Raw genomic sequence first — 24,257 nt, 5'->3', positions numbered from 1 at the left:
TGTAGCTGTAGGTGTCAGAGGCTAAAATTTCTTCATGTCCTTGTTTTTGTCTCCTCTGTTGTCCTTGGGATTCCCTCGACTGCTATATAGTCTGAGTCTTACAGCTCTTTCATGTGTGATCCTCCATTATTATACAGGAACCATATCGATGTGGTGGTAAAGGTATCAGAGTTGGGGTGGGGGAAGTGTTCTATAATCCTATGATTATGCCTCAGTCTTTTAGTGTGCCTGTGACCCTGGGCTAGGACCTTCACAAGTACTTCTCAGTACCCCTCCTCCCTTCTAGGTGAGACAGGAAGGCTGGAGGGGGCTAGAGTTGGGTATTTCCCTTCCCCTACGTAGTTAGGCTCTAGTAAAATAGTTTCCCTTGAGGCATTTGTTAAGGAGAATGGAACAGCTCTGGGCATATTTCAAAATGGTTACTTCTAGCAGGGAGAGGGTTTTTCTCAGATCTTCACAGTGAGATCCTGGTAGGACTCCTAAAGGTAAACTTCATAAAAATGTGGGGGCTCCACTAAGGTTGGACCCCCAGGAGATTTCAAGTCACACCACACTCAACAATTAGTTAATTACCCTTTAACTAATCCTATCAGTAGCTGGTGCCAGCCTTGGTTTCTGCTCTAGGTAAGTTGTGATTGTTTATATCCACTTGTCTGTCTCTCTAGTTTTCAAGGTGGTGTTTGCCCTATAACTTCAATTCTCTGAAAGATTGAAGAAGAGTTGTTGATTTTCAGTTTGTTCAGCTTTTTTCTTATTGTGAAGATGGGAGTGATGACTTCCAGGCTCTTTACATGTTGGACTGGAAACCAGGAGTCTGTGTTATCTTTTATGAAGTTTTGATGCTTTGTGAAAGCAGATTTTTCTCTCATAATTCTCTGATACTGTGAAAGAGATAAGCTTATTGAACATCCTTCCACACTGCATATATTAATTCGGTTTCTCTCTAATATTTCTTCTTTGATGTTAAGAGATTAAACAAGATCAAAAGATTTCCCACACTGATTAGATAAATAATGTTTTTCTCCTGTATACATTAATTGCTATTGAGAGATGAGTTATGCTTCAAGGACTCCTCCCATTTACAATATTTGTACAGCCTTTCCCAACATCAATGATTTGATGTTTCATAAGGTGTGCAGAGCAATTGACGGCCTTCCCATATTCAATAAATTTGTTTGGTTTTTCTCCAGTATGAAGTATATTATATGCAAAATAAGCTGTGCATTTTGGTTTTAAGAGTTCCCACACTCACTGATGTTGAATAAGATGTGAACTCTGACTAAAGGTTTTCCTACATTTACTGAATTTATAGTTTCTTCCCAGTATGAGTTCTGTTAAAAGACTCTGATAAAAGTTCTGATAAAGGACTGATAAAAGAGGGAAGGAAGAAGAGAGGGAGGGAGAGAGGGACACAGGAGGGGGAATATGGTGAAGGAGAGAGAGAGAGAGAAAGACATCTGTTGAAAAATTGTCCCACATTCATTGAATGTATATGAATTCTATCTTGTACAATAAGGGAAGTACTTCAAGGAAATGCCTTTTTACATACAGGGCATTTTTAAGGCCTCCTTCCTATAGGTGTTATCTGACACTGACTTTGGACAGCATGCTGAGTAAAGGATTTCCCATATTCATTACATGTATAAGACCTCTCTTCTTATGGCATTTCTGATGACAAATATGGACTTTTGTCTGAATTTTTTTTGCAGGGAAAGATTTGCCCTGAGCTACATCTGTTGCCAATCTTCCTCTTTCTTTCCTCCCCAAGGTTGTTGTATATCCTAATTGTAAATCCTTCTAGTTCTTCTTTGTGAGCTGCTGCCAAAGCATGGCAAGTGACAGATAGGTGGTGTGGTTCTGTGACCGGGAAACAACCCAGGCCACCGAAGCAGTGAGAGCACTGAACTTTAACCACTAGGTCATTAGGGCTGGCTCTGAACTTTATTTATTTATTTATTTGCTGAGGAAGATTCACCCCGAGTTAACATCTGTGCCAATCTTTCTCTATTTTGTATATGGGACGCTGCCACAGCGTGGCTGCTGATGAGTGCTGTAGGTCTGCACCCAGGAACTGAACCTGGGCTGCCAAAGTGGAGCATGCTGAACTTAACCACTAGGCCACAGGGCCAGCCCCTGAATTTTTTTTTTCATGTCAAATAAGATTGGAATGGTGATGCGAGTCTTTCCCACAGTCATTATAATGGTATGGTTTCTCTCCAGTAAAAATAATCTGATGCTTTATTAGCTTTGAATTCCATCTGAAGCTTTTCTCACATATATTACATTTATGGGCTCTTCTTCCTGTAAGAACTCTCTGTTGCTCAGTGAATACTGTCTTAGCTTCTGCTAAATCTATTACATTCATACCCATGCTCCACAGTGGGGTTTTCTGAGTAAGTGACTAATATTTTTCTCAAAGCCCCTTTCCTCAGAAAGGCATTTCTTGCAATGTGTTCCTGCATAATATCTTCTGAGCTTTGCTATTCTCTTCTCACCTACACAAGATTCTTCATACAAAGGGTGTTGAGAAAGGTTCTCAATGTGTCTGTCTCTGATGGGCTCTGGTACTGCTTATTCAGTAATGCTCTGCTCTGAGATTGCCAACTTGGTCTAAGTTCTCATCTCTGAATCTGAAACAAACAAAAACGCAAAAACCAGTTTCTCTCTATGTTCATTCTTTAAGTGCTTACTTTTCCAGATAATGAGAACACATCAATAAATAAAATAAATAAAAATCCTTCCTCTCATGAAGCTTACATTCTAGTAGGAGGGACAGACAATAAAATTTTTAAAAAGTAAAGTACAGAGTATATGTTTTGGGTAAAAGTAAAGCAGGACATAGGGATAGAAAATACCAGTGGGGTATGTGTTGCAATTTTAAATAGGGTGACAAGAAACAGCCTCATTGAGAAGATGGCATATTGCATGAGAAAGAGAGCCATGTGGATATCTGGGCAGAAGCCATCCAAGCAGAAGGAAGAACAAATGTGCAAGTCCTATGGCAAGAGTGGTCTTACATGTTTAAGAACAACTAGGAGGCCAATGTGGCTACAAGGAAAGGGAATGAGAAGAAGAGCAATAGGAGGGTAGATTCAAGAGGTCATGAAGATCCAGACTATGTAGGGTCTTGTAGACCACTCTAAGGACTTTGGCTTTTACGATGAGTGAGATAAGAAACCACTAAAGAGTTCTGAGCAGGAGTGACATGATTTAACAAAATTTCAAAAGGATTCCTCTTGGTGCTGTGTTGAGAAAAGACTGTGTGTCTGGATGTGCTAGGGATGGGGCTGGGGGACAAGGATGAAAACAAGGAGACCAGTTAGAAGGCAATGATCTAGCAGAGATATGAAGGCATCTTGGGTTAGGGTAGAAATGGTGGGAAACAGTTTGATTCTAGAACAATTTTGAAGTAAAGCCAATAGGATTTGCTGATGGATTGGATATGGGATGTGTTTTTAATTTCAGTTTACACATATTCATTGTTAGAAGAGTCATTTTAGACTATGAAGTTGTAAGGAAATGGTTAACCATGGGAAGAAGACTTATCAGAGAAGACGAAAAGTGAGGAAAAATATTAGAAAATGGTTCTCAAGGACTCAAATCTGCAGGTCCCCAAGAGGAAGCCAATATTCTGAAGGATCAAACAGGCTCAGTTAATACAGTTCTACTCCAGGAAGTTGAGATGGAATAAGAGGTGAGAAGAAATGTCCTGTCTCAACTCCTAAATTTAGCACAGATCCACATCCAGACCTGGGGCTACCTTAGTTTCTCCCCATTGTCCAAAACAGAAGATGTAGCTCAGGTTGTGTTTCATCTATAAAATGAAGGGTATCCAAGCAATTACTGTTAATTTTGTTAGGTATGATAGTAGCATTGAGGTTATGTAAGAAATTGTCCATGGTTTTTAGAAATGCATAATGAAATATGTAGGGATGAAATTACATGATGTCTCAGTTTTACTGAAAATATCTCAGCAAAAGAATAAAACAAAGGAAGAAAAAAGGGGCAAATAAAGCAAATGTGGCAAAATTTTAATAACTGTTGAATCTGGGCAATAGCCATATGGGAGTTCATGGTACTATTCTTTCTAATTTTGTGTATGTTTTAAATTTGTCATGATTTTTATAAGTAAATGTTATGTTTTATCAATTTAATTATTTCCTAGAGAACAAGTTTAAAGTAGATTTGCCTGGTTTTATGATCTTTGAGATAAAAATTAAAACTTCAAAAAAATCATAAAAGGTATGGACTTGGTGTCTTGATTCTCCTCCAACCCCTTTTCTTAAATTTTATCATCCTATGATAGTCTTTCCTATCTCCTTCATTTCCTTTCACAGCCAAATTATAAAAGATATCATGTATTGGGAGAGAAAAGGTGAAAGGTGATATGAAAAGATAGAAATGGCTTTGATGGGATGTGAAAGTTAAATTTGTCACCAGCTGCTGCCTCCATCTCTCAAAATTGCATAAAGAGCCATCAAGTAGGAGGGCAAAGGGCTATTCCTCAGCAACTCCGAACTCTGTGTTGACAATATTTCAGACATCCAGGTTTCATAGACACCAATAGTCCTTTTTTATCTTTAATTGTTAAAAATATTAAAACACAACACCTTCTGATTAGTTTGCAAACAACTTAATTCATACCAGGAAAGACAGAAAATTACTAGCAGAATTTCATCACAAACATTTGCATAAAAATGGGATTGAAAAATGAGTATGCTGAGTTAGTAAGCATAGCCAAAAACGCAGCTTTTTCATTAAAACTAAGTATTAAAATAAACTGAATTTAGAGTCCAAATCGTTGTACCGAAAAGTATTAAAACAATATTAAAAGTAATGAGAGGCATAGTCAAGTTTTTGTATGACTAACAAATACTTTTTTCATTACAGAAGAAGTCAGCAAATATGAAGCAATAGCCCTTTTGTAAAAGAAAACTGCACAACTCACCTGCTGTACCCACACTCTATATGTAACTCAACATTTCTTCCTTCTCGTGATAAGGTTGAGCACTATTCCGGATCTTGCTTTACCAGCAGCCCTACTTGCATTCACGCATTAAACCACGTTCGCATCCTTGCTCAAGAGGTAAATCGAGAACCAGAATCCACACGTGCTCACTTCGTTCTACACTGTCTTAAATAAAAAGTTGGTCAATTACTGTTTTAAAAAGGAAAAAAAGAAACAAAAGCGGGTCCAGTGGAGGGGCAAGTCACGCTCCCCGGCCCGGCCCAGCCCCGGACTGACTGCGGCCCCGGGCGACGCTCGCGCTCGGCTGGACTGCGGGCGGCCGCTGCGCGAGAGACTCCAGCCCACCACGCTTCCCAGATGCCGGGCCGGCCCCCGACGCGGCGCCCTCCTGGCTCTTTGGCGGATCTTCCTTCAGAGCGCCCCCACCCCGCCCAAGAAGCCACTCGAGGAATGGCCCAGGGGCCCCAGCGACCTACCACGAGGCAAGGCAGCTGGCCTCCGCGGGAGCCTTTCTCCCTCTCCACCTGCTGGGCTCGCAGAAAAGTAAGGGCCCAGGCTGAGCGCCTGGATGTGGGCTCCGTGTAAGGCAGGAGATTATTTCGAAGTGGTTCTTCAGTGTGAGCTGTCACGATGACTTCGGCTGCATCTGAAGGCTCTCAGTTTCTCCTTAAAATAAGGCTGACCCCTCCGGAACACTCTTCCATTCTGACCCGACTTCCCCACCGGAAATCCCAAGTTTCTGGATCCACACTGACTCCTTTTTAAAGATGCAGGTTAATCTTATCAGACAGTCAACTTCTTTATGTTTTGTGTTCACGACTAACTGCTGATTGTATATAAGAAATCCCTCCCTCCATGCCCTAATAGCTTACATGACATTTAACAACAGCAATTAAGGAACGTAGCCACTGGTCTCTCTTCTTCCTTGCCCCTATCTCGTCACCAATTTCACTGGATCTTTCCTTTACCGTTTCTTCATCCGTTCGCTGCTCTCCGTTTCCCAATACCACTATTCTGAGACTCCAGCTTCCCACCTAGTTTCTGCCTACTGTCTCTCTCTTTTCCAAATCATCCTGTCTCCTCTACCAGATTAATCTTCCCCCCTGAAACGAAACCCAATTACCATGATCAAAAACCTCCTGTAATTCCCTTATTGCCTAAAAGATGATCTAGTACTCAAGTCTGCCATCATCTAGTTATCCAATTCCAAATCAACTTTCTCATTTTTTACTTCATTAAACTCCCTGCCATAGACAGGGAGTTGTTCATCTACTGGAACAGGGCATTTTCCTACCTTTATGTCTTTACTTGCAGAGTTCTTTCTTTCCCAGATCTTGCCAGGGTACAGCTTAAGGGGTCCAGTACTGGTCAGCAGAACTGGGATCACATCCTGGTCCTTGGGTAAATTATTTAACATCTGTATACTTCACTTTTTCATTCCACAATGTGGTGAATTAAATGAGTCAAATGTATGAAAAGAGCTTTTCTTCTGGCACCCATTAATTACTTGATTATCTAATATACTCTGCTCCCTGCTCCTGCTAACCCCACTCCACCCCAAGAACAATCTCCATCCCTGCCTTTCTGAGCCTTCTCCTATGAACTAAATATTTATTCACTAGAGAACCTACTATATACTAGGTGTTGTGGAGGATATATTATTTTATTTATTTTGCTATCAAATGCATTGTATAATTACATGAAGGCTAATGGAGAATTCATCTTAAATCTATTAGGAAAGCTTTGCTTTCCTTGAAAAATAGACATTTGTTTTCCTTCCAAATATAATATAAGCAAATGATCACCTCACTGTGGTTGCCAGAATGCTCAGTTTGCATCTCTAACTGAATAACCCTATGGCATACCATAACTTGTCCTCATCTTGATCTTCTAGGTGCTCTCTCTTTTTTCTAATGCTGATTTGTATGTGTTTTTGGTTTTCTATTTTACTATATCTTGTAAGCTATCTTGAGTCATTTTTGACACATGATAGAGTTATAATAAAATAGATGGCTATTGCCAATTATGGCAGTTCGAAGAAATATCTTCTAACTTATTTGCTTGTGATCCTAGTTTTTCATTTATGGTAATGGAGTTACAGACCCTGCAGGGGATGAAATGAAAGGCTACAGGAAGATGTGAAGCAGTAGAATCATAACAATTAGCATTTATTGAGTACTTACTATATATCAGCCACTGTTTTCATGAATAAACTCACTCACTCCTTACAACAGTCTCATGAACTGGAAAGCCAAGAGGCCAGCATCTCAGGAGCTCTAAAGGAGAGTCAGTCCCAAGAGTTAATGTACATAATTCAAGGTGGGACAAAACGGAACAAAACAAAACCATTCAAAAGGCTAATTTTATTAAATTAAACCTTCCTGGTTTAGACTAAAACTAGAGTCCAGGCCTGCATTGTAGTTTGTATTAGATGGAGCTTCTCAAGATTTAAAACAATTTCTAACTTCAAAAAAGCTTATGGAAAAAAGCACCTGAAAGAACCAGAGAACAGAATAAGAAAGTGTGTAATGCAGGAGAATAATGCAAACCATCCCTGCAAAGGACTTCTAAGAAGGCGGGGGACTGCAAGTATCAGAGGAGGCAGGACTTGAGCAGCGCCTTTTATAGAGTGTGGATAGGATTTCTGGAGATGCAAGGAAGAAAGTAGGACATGGAAAAGGGTGCCATGGAACAGTTTGAAAAGAAGCCAAGTGTGAGAAGAGAGTGTAACAGAGACAAAGGATAGGCCTGCCCATGTGTATTGGTAAGTAATGGAAAATAAGTAAATAGATCCAACTGTGTGAGGCCTTGACGTTTCAGTTTGAACTTTTTCCTGGGGACAATGGGAAACTGTGGACTCTTTTTGAACAAAGTGGTAGTTTAGTCAGGCAGCTAGATAAAGACAGGGAGACAAGGGCAGTAATGATGTGCTCACTCTAGTAAATCTAGTAATCTAGGCCCAAACTACCAAGGACTTGGCAACAGCAGTAAAATAGAAAGAATCAACTGTTAAGCCATTTCATATAGGCTAGCAGACTGATTACCTGGGATAAAGAGGTGTCAGTAAGCGGTAACTATGGGACATTTAGTGACTACTCAGCACTTTGTGATGTTTAATAGGGATCTAAAACAAGATTTCTGTCTTCAGGAAGCTTACAATCTAATTGAATAACCTCAAGTTTTATAACCCAATAAAATGAGATTATTCTGGTTCAACTCTTGCCCAAAGTCACCGAGTTGATCACTGTTAATCAGAGGAGTGCTGGGAGGTAGGAAAAGTGTGGATCAGCACAGAATCCTGGATCCCAGAAGCTCAAATTTTAAGGCATAAGAGTGGCCAAAAATGCCAATTCTGCAAATGTCAAGAAGGAAGAGGACTGAGAAATAGGCACTGAGTTTGTCCTTGAGAGATCAGCTTTCCAAGACTGGTAAGAGTCAGAGCCAGAGGGTATAAATTTTCTGAAGATTGTAAAGAAAAGAAAAGTTTAAAAAATAGGGCAGCATTTTTTTTTTCTTCAAGATAATGGAGGAACTAAATGTCCATAAGAGTTGTAGGACATTTTTGCTAAGGATGAGATAAAATAACACTAGGATTAGTTAGGCACATTACTGGAACTATGAGGGTCATACTTTGAGGAAAATATGCTACAGCAAAGAAAGGTGAGGGAGAAAGGAAGAGAAAAATCTGTCTTTATAAGTCCAGAGACTGCATTTGCCTCAACACTATTGTCCCCAAACTAGTGGGAAGTTTTTTGTCCTGTTCTGAAGCTAGCTCCTTCTCTTCTGCTACTGGAGCCAGCAAGCATTGAAAATACACACACACACACACACACACACACACACACAGGATTTCCTCTTTAAGTGAAGGGGCTGATGTAGTTAGGAAACAGAGGGTTCACTGGTTGTTCAGGGACCCAACTCCCATGGAACAGATAAGATGAAGCAATGCAAAGTGTCAGGTAGCTGTATACTCTTAAGGTTGGAGCACTCCAGAATATTAGATTGAATATATTAAGTTTTTAAAGTCAATCCCTTGTTGTATTGATCACTCATTTGAGTATTTAGTTTACAAAAAGGAAGGCAAGCTAGCTTAAAACTGGCTTCTAGCTAGCTAGTAAGGAAGGAAAATTTAAACAAGTATATATATATATATATTTTCAGCTGTAGGAGGTTATACTGCGTGCTCTTGTGCTAACATTAATGAAAGCTCAAATATTACTCTTTACTGTGAAGTTGCTGATGTCTGATGAGAGTTGAGCTCTGACTGAAGGCTTTCCCACAGTCATTACATTTGTAAGGCTTCTCTCCGGTATGAGTTCTCTGGTGGATAATAAGGGAAGAGCTCCGACTGAAGCCCTTTCCACACTCTCTACACTCATGGGGCTTTTCTCCAGTGTGGATTCTCTGATGTTCAATAAGGGATGAGCTTCGACTGAACACTTTCCCACAGTCACTGCACTCATAGGGGTTCTCTCCAGTGTGTGTTCTCTGATGTTCAATAAGAGATGAGATCCAACTGAAAGCTTTTCCACATTCACTGCATTCATAGGGATTCTCTCCAGTGTGTATTCGTTGATGTTGAATTATGGTTGAACGGTCACTGAAGGCTTTCCCACATTCATTACATTTGTAAGGTTTTTCTTGAGTATGAGTTCGCTGATGTTGACTAAGGTTAGTGCTTCGGCTAAAGGCTTTTCCACATTCACTACATTCATATGGTTTTTCTCCAGTATGGATCCTCTGATGTAGACTAAGGTGAGTACTCCGGCTAAAAGCTTTTCCACATTCACTGCATTCATAAGGTTTCTCTCCAGTGTGAGTTCTTTGATGTTCAATAAGGTGTGAACTTCGGCTAAAAGTTTTCCCACATTCATTGCATTCAAAAGGCTTTTCTCCACCGTGAATTCTACTGTGGACAATAAGGTCTGATTGGTAACTAAAGGCTTTCCCACATTCATTGCGTTTATAAGGTTTCTTTAGTGGGAAGAGTTTTGGGTGTTTAATTAAGTCTGAATTATCTTTGGAGTTTTTCCTAGATATGGGGGATCTAGTTCCCTTTGGAATTTTCTGCTGTGTATTAAGTTTTGAGCTCAGACTAAATTCACTGGATTCAGGGCCTCTCTCCCTGGTGAAAATTTCCTTGAGGGTCATTGACACTTTTCTGATTGCTCTTTTCTCAAAAGATTTCTTCTGTACACGACATTTTGTCCGCCTTGATAACTGGTCCTCACTTTTACAGGCTTCTTCATTTGCAGGACCTTGGGCAGTATTTCCTCTGAGACTTTCCATGGCTGACCCTGAAAACTCTAGTTGTTCAGAAATTGCATGATTGGTGTTGATGCTTTGGTTCCTTTCAACTCTCCCTATCTGAAAGACATTTAAAGTGCAAATGTCACCTGTGTTTAATGTAGAGAGCAAGGAAAATAAATCAGCAGAAAAAAAGACAGCTAATTTGCAATTCATGCATACTAGCAACTTTATATGTGGAGAAAATAAAAAGAGACAGAGGAAGAGAAGTGAAGAAGGCCAGAAGAGATAACAGGCATTTTTACAGCGGGCATGGTGAGCACAGAGACATCAAGAAATATGGGAAGGGTGACTGGGTAATACGCTTAGCCAAAAAAATGGAAATAAGAAGATACACTAGCTGACGAGCAAAGAGTAGGGGATTAGAAAGTAAAATGAGCTATTAGTTACTGTAGCTGATTAGTCATGGTAAATGAGAGAAAGGAAAGAGACAAGAGTGGACCCTCAAGTGTAGAAAAGATACCCCGGAAAAAGCAAAAAGTAAGGATGACTCTATCAAGCATGGATGTAACCATTTTCTTGGCATTGAGAGAGAACAAAATTTCAGAAATGCTGACTACCACACTGCTACCCTCATTGGTTCCCCTACCCTTCTTCCAACTAGGTATTCTTCTAAACAAGTCTACAGTCATAGACTATCAGAGGTTTAACAGAGCTCATCTTAACAGAGCTTGACTTTGAATTCATCTGGGCCAACTTGCTTATTTGACAAATAGAAAACATGAGTAACTTAAGTCACCCAGTGAATTGCAAGAGCTTAGACTAGAACTTATGCCTCCTAAATATCAAATTCGTGGTCTTTTCATGATAGCACTCACCGAGACAGGTATTTTTGGTTACTCCCCTCTTCAGCTCCCTGAAGATCCAGTATCTATAGTTGTTCTCCCTCCAACTGCGTGATCATGTCCAATTTGCCTCCTGGGATTCCTGCTGATTAGAAATGATTTAATACCAGGCTATTAGTGCTGGAGACACTGAGCTATTCATAGCTCAATCTTAATGCTTTGAAACTATAGAAAAGAAGGTATGAACTTTTATAGAAGCTGTGGCTGGAGGGACTGGAGAAAATGGGTATCTGAAAGGGACTAAAATTGGGTTCCAAAAGAAATGTTACACACATAAACATCAGAATCACTTAAGGAACTTGTTACTCCAGACACCTGGGCTTTGCCTCAGACTTAATAAGTATGATGGGGCCCAAGTATTTGTATTTAATAAGTTCATATAACTTGACAAGTTGAATTGTCCAAAAAGAACTGTAGAAACACGCTCTAGGTTGCCTGAAAAAATGTACTAGCTGGAACCAGCCTCACCACCCAACACTCTTCTTACAGCAGGGAGGTCTAAAACATAAACTCAGCTTCCCTTTGGACAGATGGCTTCGTCCTTCTGCCAGTGGGGCCAACACTTCCCAGGGATTTCAAAGTTTCCAAGTATTAGGCAGCTAGCTTTCTCAGATGACTCCTGTTAAAAAGCTGACACCCCACATTCAGACTGTCGGGCACCAAGTAGTCTGTTTATCTCCCCACCAACAAGGTTGTTCTTATACTTGCCCTAGAAGGAAGAGTAGCAAGGCCCTCCCCTGGAACACTGACCTACACTGAGTGTCCAGCAGAGCATCATGGCTCCAGCAACCTTTCTGTTGGGAAAATGGGAGGATATGGGAATTTGTGTCTTTTCTTCTTGCCCATCTGTGGACTCTTTTTTTTTTATAATTTTATTTATTTATTTTTTTCCTCCCAAAGCCCCAGTAGATAGTTGTATGTCATAGTTGCACATCCTTCTAGTTGCTGTATGTGGGACGCGGCCTCAGCATGGCGGGAGAAGCAGTACGTCGGTGCGCGCCCGGGATCCGAACCCAAGCTGCCAGCAGCAGAGTGCGCGCACTTAACCGCTAAGCCACGGGGCTGGCCCCCATCTGTGGACTCTAAGTTTCCTCATTAAAGCTTTTTTCTTTAACCCATTCTTTTGTGAATTCATCCACAGCCCTTGGGCATGACAATAGGCAACAAACTGTATAACAGTTCCCCTTATGTTTCTGCTCACAGCACAATTTGATATCCACTGGGTTAGGAGTTGATCTAGGTCTTTTCTTTCTCATCGACTGGGAACCTTTCAGATATGGAGGTGAACCTTGGAGGATATCCACCAAGAAGCCCTGCTTGGAGAACCTCAGGAGCAATAGGATGATACTGTCCATTTTCACCTTTGCCAAAAACATGCCTTTCAACTGGAAACAGGGAACACAAAAGCCCTACTACTGGGTTGAATGAGAGTCAGAATTTCTAATTTATTAAGATCTTTGCAATAAAATCCAGTTGCATGCTTTATGGTGTCAACATTCCTTAATAGGAATTTGCCTTATGGTAGGTTGGCTGCCCTACATTCTTGCAGCCCAGATCCTTAAGCTACTCCATCATTATTTTGTTGGCAGTTCACTATTATTTCTTTCTTTTATTGCAGTAATCCTCATGGCAGCAGTACTACCCCCTAGGGAGAGTGTGGGGATTTGTAAGGGTTTTTTTTGGTTGTCATGTTGATTGGATGGTGCTATTGGAATTTAGTGGGGGCCAGTAATAATGGGCATTCCTGCAAAACAAAGAATGTCCCTTATCCTGCCTGACTTTCAAAAATGTTGTTAATAGTTACCCGAGGCTAGAATCTAACACCACTTTACATATAGATACAAAGTATTTTGCACAGCTTTGATATATATTGGAAAATCAAAGAAATATACTTCTTTTTCTTTGAATGTTATTAGGAATTATTCATCATTTCAGGAAAATCAAACCACTCGTGGTATTAGATTCACAAATATGACATTCATGTATTAGTCTGCATTTATAGCTGTTGTATTCACAGTGATTTTATGAATAAGTGCAGGCATCTATTTCATCCAGTCTTTACATGGTGAAATGTATATTATTCTATTATAAATTACTTTTCTTCCCCTTTATATTAGAGTTAAGGTAATATATTGGTATTTTGGAAATTATACCGATGGGTAGTTAATACTATCTATAAATTTTATTTCAGGATAGTGTAAAGGGGGATGGTAGGTCTGAAAGGTAGAGAAATACTTCTCTAGTGAAATGGAACTAAAGTATTGACAGTTACACAATAGATGAAGACTGTGTCTCTCAGCAGGTCAATTACAAAGCCTCTAAAGCAAGTCTTTGTCCCCAACAGAAGTCTTTGAAAATCTGAGAGCACCCACGCTACCATAAAGGTGATGTGCGAACTACTGGGAATTTTGTATATAGTGGAATATTGTTACATTATTACATATTATATTCCATCCTGGAGAAGAGATATTGTTGAGAAAATGTTCAGGTTTTTGGAGTAAGGAGAAACTAGGAAGATCTGAAATTTGAAAATCTTTGTAAATTGTGTCACTAGAAGCATTAAAACATAGGCTACCTAAAAATAAGCTGAATATCCTGAATAGAGAAACAACTAGGACAGAGTTCAAAGGAGATGGCCAATATGAAGTTTAGGGTTCACTGTCATGCTTATTAATATCCTGATGATTGGTAAACTGTGCCAATCTGATATAAGATTATTTATAATTCAACTAATGTATATATACTATATGGTATAAGCAGCCCAAATGTAGTTGTTTTTGCATTCAAATAAGCTCTTTACATGTATAACTGTATAATGCATTATGTGTTTGTTATGTGACACATACGATACATACATAGAAAGCCCATTGGGGAAAGTTTCTACATTAAAAAAAAAAAAAAAGGAACCTAACTGTGAAAGGAATCTAACTTGGAGATTCTTTAGGTCATTTGGGTCTGCCTATTCTAGGCATTTTATGAACATTGACTCATTTATGTCTCACAACAATGAGAGGGCTATGATCATTATTCCCACAATACAAATGAAGAACTTTAGGTATAGAGAGGTTAAGTAGTTTGGCCCAACACCAAGTGATAAATCCTGGACTCAAACTCACTACACTACACAGTTAGGGATTTGAAACAGGGAAAGAACACCTGAGTCACACTTTCCATTCCTGTGGCCCCCTAAATGGCTAAGAAACTAAACTCCACTGATCCCAGGATGCCAGCATGACGTCAACTCCAGAGTGCCATGGAGGTTTAGAGAGTGACTACCTCTGGCAGGTGACTACCCTGAGAGCCTGCAGGAAATCCCAACCATGCTAAAAGCTGTATCTGTGTAATCTAAGGTTGAAATTTTCCAGCCCCCACTGAAGTGCCACCACAGTGCAGGTGGCATTCTTGGCATGAATCAGTGAAACATCAGATAGAGGCCCTGTGGTAAAAGCATTTACCAGGTAATCTGGATTTGGGTCATAGCTCTGTTGGTAGCTATATAAAACCAGGGGAAAATAACCAATCTGGTTTTACGTCTCCTCATCTGTAAAATGAAGATGTTGGACTTGAACGTTTAGTCCAAAGATCTGACCCCTGGAGTTTAATTTTAGGTCCCAAACTCTGAGGCACATACCTGTCTGCCTAGACTAAGGGAATAAGACTAAAGTAAACCTACTCTTTTTCAAATCACCAGAGACACGTAACAGGTTAAGGTCCATGTTTCAGATGAAACCATTCAAAAAACAGGCCAATAAGGCTGGGTTCTTCAATAACCTAACGATGAAATAGAGTAAACAAGTGTTGAGGAAGACATTAAGGGCAGTTAGCAGGCAAACAGGGAATAGTCCCATCCTGGACAAAATTTGGCAGACTCACCTAAGAAGGGAAGTTCTATGAAAAGAGAAATAAATGTGTCTCTGCTTGGCAAGATGACACAAACTTTCAGAAAAGAAGGAAGAATCCTTAACTCACATGGGATTAGACTTTACTGCGAGACAGACAGTTGCCTTTCCCTCTTCTACTTCCTCTTGGCTTTGTTTTGGTCAAAGGCAAAGCTGAGAACAGGTCTTATCTTAAGGCATCCAGAATCACTGGTCTAGTAATGTCTACATCTGGCCAGTTGAATGCAACCCTATAGTGTAAGGGGTAAAACAAATGCCTAAAAGTAATCCCACCTCCTCCCAGATACAAAGAAAAGGACAATAGATATTTATGTCTGTACTTAAGTCCCTAGTTTTTTAATGATAAAAGGTAAAAGGGATGGATCTGTAAGCCAAGTAAGGACTTGAACAGTAAGCCAAGTCCAAACTCAGTCTTAACTCTCCAGGTGATCTGAGGCATAAAATCCAGCCTCTTTGTCACTTTCCTCACACAGGTATGAGTTCAAACGGAGTATGGCAGTAGTATGACCCTTACTCCCTCCTGAGGGTCAGAACAGAGGGCCACTGACATGGCTCCACTACCCTAGGGCTGTGCAATCCCGGGCAAGGCATTTGCCTTTCTTAAAATCTGGTCCCACGGTGTAAAATGGCATTATTAGTACTTGGCTTTTCTCACAGAGCTTCTGTTAATGCTACAAGTTAAAAGATGGCAAAGCATTTACAATAAAGAACATCAAATACAACATAAAGAGATTATATTATTGCTGTGCTTACCTCGAATATATTAATTTTAAAATTGTGATGGCGTACATTTAAGGAAAGATGCTCTCAGAGGATCTGTGAGGCTCCCTTCAGCAGCTTCTGCTCTAGCTGCATTCTTTTTCCTGGCTTTGGAGGATGCACATGAATTGGGGAAAGGAGGGCTGGTGGATGTGATGAAAGTCTTGGTGGAGGAGCCTCCAGATATATTTCAGAAAGGCTAGGAGGTCACTGTCTCCACAAGGTTAGGGTCATATGCTTACCCAGGTTCCATCCAAGGGGTTCCTCCACCATGGTGTGGAAAGTTGTCTCTCCTTTTCTCTTTTCCTCCTTTCTTCCTCATACTTTAGTCATTTGGATTGCCTTCCTGCTCTGTGGATACTGTATCCACAAGCACAGTGGTCACAAAGTGCTGCAGCACCAACAAACCCAATCTGCTCTTTATGTGACTAACTTTCCAGCCCTATCAGCGCGGGCCACCTCCTATTCCCCTAACCATCTGAAATGCTTTTGACCATGCCTCTTCCTCTTGTAATCAGTTTCTGATCCAGCAAGAATTCTCCCCTAATTCTACTCCCTTCAATATTAAGAAATTATCTCATTCAGAAGGAAGAGGGTTCTGAAGGTTCTGGAATAGCTCTTCTCCAGGTGCTTTGCTTTCTGGTATTGGGCTGACCGCGTCCTGGAGCCTTTGCCAATGCACAAAGGAATCAGCAGGAGGGCCCAGGCAGCCTCAGTCCAACCCTGGAACAGATAATCAAGTTCTCAGACCTACTAAAAGATGGTCTTCTGGCATCAGTGTTCACGGAAATTGGCTCAAAATAACAAATTCACAGAATTTGATATACAGAATTTGTCAATACCTCTACCAACAAATAATTAACACCTACTATATTCAAGTACCAACCCTCATCATCAGAACCATAAAATAAAGGCTACTTACAAGCTCTGTAACTTCAAGGAAAGGTATTTCATCCCAGTGTGCCTCAACTCCCTTATCTGTAACACAGGGATAATAACACTACATCTCATGGGTTTAATGAGAGGATAAAATGAGTTAACACGGGCAAAAACTCTTGGAACAGTACCTGGCACACAGTAAGCACCCGAGAAACACCCCGGGTACAGAAGCCCTCCCTCGCCGAGTTAGGGGGGAGCGGAACGCCACTCGGATCTTTTCCTTCTCGCAGGGGCGCATCCAGAGCGGAGACCACCACCCGCGGTCAGTGCAGCGGCGGGAGGAGGCTGAGCCCAGCAGCGAGGGGGGCGCCGGGCGACTAGCAGAGACCCGCGCCACCTCCCCGCCGCGGAGGCGCCTCCGGGCCGGATCTGCGGCCACACCACCCACGGCCCTCTCCCCTGTCTCCCCCAAAAGAACCGAGTGTTTCCGCACGACCACTTCCCAGAGCCTCCAGGCTCAACCGTCCAGGCCCCGGCCCCGGGTCCCTGCTGCCCCACTCACCAGCCGCCTCCGGCCCAGCTCCGGCAAACACCCTGGGCCGGACCCGCGCTGGGATGGAACCTGAGTGCGCGGGGCTTGGGAAAGCCGGAAGAATTACTGGGAAACCCTCGCGTCGACCCGCTGCTCCAGGGCTCACCAAGTTTTCCGGGGTCACAGACACTCTTCCACTCAGACCCACGATCATGTCCTGCTCGGTATGCGGGGCCAGTCATTTCCAGATCCAAGTCGGACCTAACTCTCCTGGCGCAGACGACCCGTTAGAAAAGAAAGACGTTAAGGCGAGCGAGCAACGTATTAGCGGGCGCGGCTCTGCGCCTGCGCCAGAGAGCCCGGGGCCGCCAGGCTGCGCTCAGACTCACTTTCCTGGAGGTCTTTGCAAAACCTGGTGTTTGTGAGGTTGAGAAGTCGGTGCTAGCGGCAGGAGAAAGCGGGTCTTCCAGACCTCCTGAAGACCTTAATACATCTACAAAGTATAGCTCAGACTAGTGGTTTATAAATAGTTTTAGATAGCGTACCTGGAGAGCTCTTTAAGATACAGATTCCCAGGCTTCGCGCTCTGAGATGGACTCAATGGTCTGAGGAGAATATCAGGAATGCTGCGTTTTCAACCGACATCCCAGATAATTCTGATGCAGGTGGTCCCTTGACCATCTCCGGAGGGACAGGCTTCTTTGCACAGCCTAGCTACTTAAATGCAATGAAATGCAGGACACTTCTCAAATTCCACCAGGGGACGTAAAGATGAATAAAATCAGGACCCAACCTTAATCTAGTAGATTGAAAAAAAACCCCACATTTCCACAGATAATTTTAATACAAGATAGTGTAGTTGCACCATTTGTTCTGGAGTTCAGAGGAGAGAGAACGTATGGGCCAAGGGACATTGGAGTGGTTTGGCTCAGGGAAGATTTAGTGGACAGTATAGCAGAGGGTAACCTTAAAAAGAATTGGTGACCTAGAACAGTGGATAGCATGTGCATTTGGCATATGACACCTGTGTGCAAGTACCATAGAATAATTCAGATTTACTGAAGCAAGAAGTAAGTATAGAGGAGCAAGATCCAAATCATAAAGCTAGAAGGGACCTGGAGACCATGTAATTTTATCATTTCCATTGTATTTCTAATTAAAGTTTCAAATTGTAGTAAAATATACAGAACACAAAAGTTACCATTTTAAAGTGCACAATAAAGTTTTTAGTATATTCAGAATATTGTGCAAACACCACCACCATCTAATTTCAGAACATTTTCATCACCCCAAAAGAAATCATAAGCACATTGAGCAGTCACTCCTTATTACTTTCTCCCCCTAGCCCCCAGTAACCTCCATTTTACTTTGTCTCTATGAATTTGCCTATTCTACACACTGCGTGTAAGTGGAACTGTATGACAATTGTCCCTTAGTGTCTGGCTGGTTTCAATTAGCATAATGTTTGCAAGGTTCATCCACATTATAGTATGTATCAGGTTTCTCTTGTTCAAGGTTCATCCACGTGATAGCATGATCCATTTATCTGCTGTTGGGCATTTGGGTTGTTTCCATCATTTGGCTATTGTGAATAGCACTGCTATGAACATTGGTTACAAGTGTCTGAGTCCCTGTTTTCAAGTCTTTGGGGTATATACCTAAAGAGAAGAATTGCAGGATCACGTAGTAATTCTATGTTCAACTATTTGAGAAAACTCCAAACTGTTTACCACAATGGCTGCATCATTTTACATTCCAACCAGCAATGCATGACAGTTCCAATTTCTCCACATCTTTGCTAACACTTATTTTCTGTTTTTTTGTTTTGTTTTGTATTATAGCCATCCTAACGGGTCTGAAGTGGTATCTTGTGGTTTTGATTTGCATCTCCCTAATCACTGGTGATGCTGAGCATATTGTCATGTGCTTATTTGAACATCTTCTTTGGAGAAATGCCGATTCATATCCTTTGCCCATTTTTGAATTGAGTTGTTTGTTTTTTGTTGTCGTAAGGGTTTTTTTATATTCTGGATATTAATCTCTTTTCAGATATATGATTTGCAAATATTTTCTTCCATTTTGTGGGTTGTCTTTTCACTCTTGATAGTGTCCTTTGATTCACAAAAGCTTTTAATTATTTAAATTGAGATATAATTGACACATAACATTATCTTAGTTCCAGGTGTATAACGTAATGATTCAATATTTGTATATATTGTCAAATGATTATCACAGTAAATCTAATTAACATCCATCACACATTGTTACTTTTTTCTTGTGATAAGAACTTTTGAGATCTAGTCTCTTAGCAACTTTCAAATATATAATACAATATTAACTATAGCCACCATGCTGTACGAAAAGTTTCTAGTCTTGATGAAGTTCACTTTATGTATTTTCATTTTAATGCCTGTGTTTTGGTGTCATATTTAAGAAATTATTGTCTAATCCAAGGTCATGAAGATTTTTACTTATATTTTACCCTAGGAGTTCTATAGTTTTACTCTTAAATTTAGATCTTTGGTACATTTTGAGTTAATTTTTGTATTTGGTGTAAAGTAAGGGTACATCTTTATTATTTTGCATGTGAATATCCAGTTTTCCCAGTACGATTTCTTGACAAGACTGTCCTTTCCCAGTTAAATAGTCTTAGCACTAGTTGAGAAATCGATTAACGCATATGTGAAGGGTTTTTTCTGGGCTCTCTTTTCCATTCCATTGGTCTATATGTCTATCCCTTACCAGTATTACACTGTTTAGATTAGTACTGTAGCTTTGTGGTAAGTTTTGAAATTAGGAAGTGTGAATCTTCCAACTTATTTTTCTTTTTCAAGATCGTTTTGTTTTTTGGGGGTCTCTTGAGATTCCATATGAATTTTAGGATAGGTTTTTCTATTTTTGTAGAAAACATTGTTGGAATTTTGATAGAGAATACATTGAATCTACTTTGAGTAGTATTGTCATCTTAACAATATGGTCTTCCAATCCATGAACATGATATGTCTTTCCATTTATTTAGGTCTTCTTTAACTTCTTTCAGCAATGTTTTGTAGTTTTCAGTGTACAAGTCTTTTGCCTCCTTGCTTAAATTTATTCCTAATTATTTTATTCATTTTGATACTATTGCAAATCCAATTCTTTAATTTTTTTCAGATTGTTCATAGCAAGTGTATATAAATACAACTGAGTTTTGTGTGTTGATTTTATATCCCATAAATTTGCTGACTTCGCTTATTATCTGTAACCGTATTTTTGTAGATTCTTTACTGTTTTCTACATTTAAGAGCGTGTCATCTGTGAACATAGATAGTTTTATTTCTTCTTTTCCGATTTGGATGCCTTTTATTTATTTTTCTTGCTTAATTGCTCTGGCTAGAACTACCGGTACTATGTTGAAAAGAAATGGCAAAAGTGGGCATCCTTTGTTCCTGATCTTAGGGGGAAATTTTTCAGTGTTTTATCACTGAGGATGATATTAGCTGTGTTTTTTTTTTTTTTTTTTTTTTTTTTTTTTTACATATGGCCCTTATCCTGTTGAGGAAGTTCCCTTCTATTCCTAGTTTATTGAGTGTTACCATGAGAGGGAATTTAATTTTGTCAAATGCTTTTTCTGCATCAAGTGAGATGATCATGTGTTTTAATTCCCTTTAGTAATGTGGAAATTCATGTGTAATCTGTTACATTGATTGATTTTATATGTTAAACCATATTTGCATGCCATTTGGTGAAGATATACAATCTTTTTTATATGCTACTGAATTGGGTTTGCTAGCATTTTGTTAAGGATTTTTGCATCTTTATTTTGTAAGGGATATTGGTCTAGTTTTCCTTTTTTTGTAGTGCCTTTGTCTAGCTTTGGTATCAGGGTAATGCTGGCTTCATATGATTAATTGTGATTGGTTCCCTTCTCTTCAATGTTTTGGAAGAGTTTGAGGAGAATTTGTGTTGATTCTTTAAATGTTTGGTAGAATTTATCAGTAAAGCTGTCCAGTCCTTAACTTTGTTTTGTTGGGAGACTTTGATTACTGATTCAATCTCCTTATAAATTATAGACCTATTCAGAGTGTTTATTTCTTCTTTAGTAAGTTTTGGTAGATTTTGTGTTTGTAAGAATTTGTCTTCTTCATTGTATTCTCTTATAATTCTTTTTGTTTCTGTAAAATCAGTAATAATGTCCCCATTTCATTTCTGATTTTAGTAATTTGAATTTTCTCTCTCTCTCTCTTTTTTTTTTCCTTAGTCAGTCTAAATAATGAGTTGTCAGTTTTGTTGATCTTTTTAAAGGATCAACTATTGGCTTTGTTGATCTATTCCTATTTGTCTCTGCTCTAATCTTTATTGTTTGCATCCTTCTAGTAGCCTTGGGTTCAGTTTGCTCTTTTTTTCCTAGTTCTGTAAGAGTACAATTAGGCTCTTGATTTGAGATTATTCTTTTTTAAAGTTTGCATTTTCAGCTATAAATTTTCCTCTTAGCGCTGCTTTTGCTGCACCCCATACATTTTGGTGTGTTGTGCTTTTGTTTTCTTTCTTCTCAAGTTATTTTCTAACTTTCTTTGTGATTTTTGCTTTGATCCATTAGTTCTTTAAGCCTGTTTTATTTAATTTCCACATACTTGTGAATTTTCCAGTTTTCCTTCTGTTATTGATTTCTAGCTTCATTCATTTTGATCAGAAAACATAATGTGTATGATATCAATCTTTTAAAATTTATTGACACTTTTATTGTGGCTTAACATATGCTCTATCCTGGAGAATGTTGCATGTGCACTTGAGAAGAATGTATATTCTGCCATTGTTGGGTGGAGTATTCTATATATATTTTGTTAGGCCTAACTGGTTTATATTGTTGCTCAAATCTTCTGTTTCCTTACTGATCTTTGGTCTAGTTGTTCTATCCATTATTGAAAGTGGGGCATTGAAGTCTCCAACTATTGTAGAATTTTCTATTTCTCTTTTCAATTCTGTCAAATTTTGCTTCATATAATTTCAGGCTTTGTGGTTATGTGCATATGTTTATAATTGCTGTATCTTGTTATATTGAACCTTTTATCAACATATAATTTTCCTCCTTATCTCTTGTAACCTTTTTTGATTTAAAGTCCTTTTTTTTCCTGACAATAATATAGCCATTCCAGCTGTATTTTGGTTACTATTTGTATGGAATATCTTTTTCCCTCCTTTTACTTTCAACCTCTTTGTGTCCTTATTGCTAAAATGAGTCTCTTGTAAATGTCATATAGGGAGATCTTGTTTGCTTATCCAACCTGACAATCTTTATCTTAGATAGGAGAGTTAATCTAGTTACATTAAATGTGATTACTGATAAAGAATGTTTTACTCTGCCATATATCTATTGTTTTCTGTATGTCTCATATGTTTTTTATTCCTTATTTCCTCCATTACTGCCTTTTTCAGTCTTATTTGATTTTTCTGTAGGGTACCATTTTGATTCCCTTCTTTCCTTTTCTGTATATTTTTTAATTATTTTCTTAGTGATCACCTTGAGGTGATCCTAAACAATGTGTTCCCATACATCCCTGTCTCTCCTCTTTTATATTCTTATTGTTACAGATTACATCTTTATTCATTGTATGTCCACTAACATAGAATTAAAATTATTTAGAATTATTCTATAATTAGAATTATATAATTATTCTGTAGAATAATTATAAATTAGAATTATTAAGTTCCCATTGGCTGCCTGCCATAGTGCTGGGTGATGGGGGATGGTAGCCGATACATGTAACAGTGACATTTACCAAAATTTACCAACTTCTTCATCAGTCTCCCATCTGGACTCTGCAAGTGTTTTACTGGACTCCAGAATTCCAAGAGTTACTTCACACAGTCCTGCCAGCTCAAAATTTGTTTCCATGGAGGGACAGATTCCTGGACATTCCTACTCATCCATGTTCCATGACATCACTGTCATTTCCTTTTACAAATGATCGGATGTAGAGTGAAATGACACAGCCAGAGACAGGACTAGAATTAAATCTTGTATCCTTTTAGGGGAAAGAGGTCTTCTGGATACAAGGAGGTTAAGCAATACAAGGAGAAACTGGTTGGAAGAAAAAGGACAAGAAAAAATTGGTTTTGTTTTTTTATCTTCAAGACAGAAGAAATGCTGTACATACTTATCTTCCATCTTTCTATGTGACCTCTTGGACTTGTTGTGTTTACAATTTTTGTACTGCAAAGAAATTTGACAACCATTTGTAAACAATTTCTGTGAATTTTGAAATAAGACTTTTATGAATCTCTGCCAAACTTACCTTTAAGATGTTTCCTATTTGTATATTTGTTGCTTCATGTGAAAGAAACTTTTGAAATTGTATTTAATAAAGTGTTCTTCAACGAATTACGAAGGATGACAGATTGGCAAATCTGGCTATACTGTCTATTGAAGGTGACTATGCAACCAGGATAAATTTCATCAGTCATTGATAAATTTGCAGAAGACTCGAAAACAGAAACCGTGACATTATTATTAATTACTGCAACAAACTAATACGTAGGTAAAAGTTTTTTCGTCTTTTCCCAAAAATACATTAATGTAATTAAAAATATCAATCCATTATTTAAAAACTTTTTGGCCTATATTAAATTTTTTTTTTACTGGCATAATTATATACGAAGTTCAATAAAGAATATTTCACTGGCCATTATTATTCATTCCATTTCAAGATTACAGTGTATTACTGAAAATAGTTTTTCTCGTACTAAGGATGAAAGTGTTAAAAATTATCCGCTCTGGATGTTAAATATGCCTTAGGGAGGGTACCCAGCTTAGCTTCCTAAACAACATAAATGGAACCTGAGACTCTTCGTCTAACGCAGGCGTTATTCTCTGCTGAGAAGCCGAAGGCGTGGAGGATCAACCAAGACCCCATCGCGAGCGGGAAGATCGGCACACTTAGCGCCCCCAGCGCGACCCTTGGTTCCCAGGTCCAGATCAAAAGCCACTGCCTTGAGCAGTGGGACCAATCTGGTGAATTTCGTAGGTAGCTGTTGTCATGGAGACGGCCTGCCAGTGATTCGCGCTCTCTTCCCGGCGCGTCTGTTGC

The 24,257-nt window shown here is 39.4% G+C and overlaps 1 protein-coding gene across 19 annotated transcripts; it reads right to left on the bottom strand.

The window, feature by feature from the left end:
- Positions 1-4,566: 4,566 nt before the first annotated feature.
- Positions 4,567-17,480, bottom strand: ZNF391 (zinc finger protein 391). Of its 19 annotated transcripts, none has more exons than XR_015554017.1 (6): positions 17,357-17,480; positions 16,702-16,757; positions 15,774-16,502; positions 11,095-11,206; positions 5,446-10,336; positions 4,567-5,134 (listed from the first exon to the last, which is right to left on the bottom strand). XR_015554017.1 is itself a non-coding variant. In XM_087438164.1 (6 exons), exon 6 carries the CDS (start codon positions 10,256-10,258, stop codon positions 9,185-9,187), a length of 1,074 nt encoding a protein of 357 aa, XP_087294290.1. In that variant the 5' UTR covers positions 10,259-10,336; positions 11,095-11,206; positions 15,774-15,887; positions 16,022-16,502; positions 16,702-16,757; positions 17,357-17,480; the 3' UTR covers positions 4,567-9,184. The 19 variants fall into 19 exon arrangements, 16 of the variants coding, with proteins under 16 accessions (XP_087294290.1, XP_087294288.1, XP_087294292.1 ...); XR_015554018.1 differs by having other exon boundaries at positions 4,567-5,726; positions 6,264-10,336; XM_087438164.1 differs by having other exon boundaries at positions 4,567-10,336; positions 15,774-15,887; positions 16,022-16,502.
- Positions 17,481-24,257: the final 6,777 nt, after the last annotated feature.

The sequence above is a fragment of the Ceratotherium simum genome, chromosome 13, assembly GCF_057802395.1.
Source record: "Ceratotherium simum simum isolate JZ-2026a chromosome 13, ASM5780239v1, whole genome shotgun sequence".
NCBI classification, from domain to species: domain Eukaryota; kingdom Metazoa; phylum Chordata; class Mammalia; order Perissodactyla; family Rhinocerotidae; genus Ceratotherium; species Ceratotherium simum.
The sequence above is the reverse complement of the archived record's forward strand: the minus strand, read 5'-3'. Positions and strand labels throughout refer to the sequence as shown.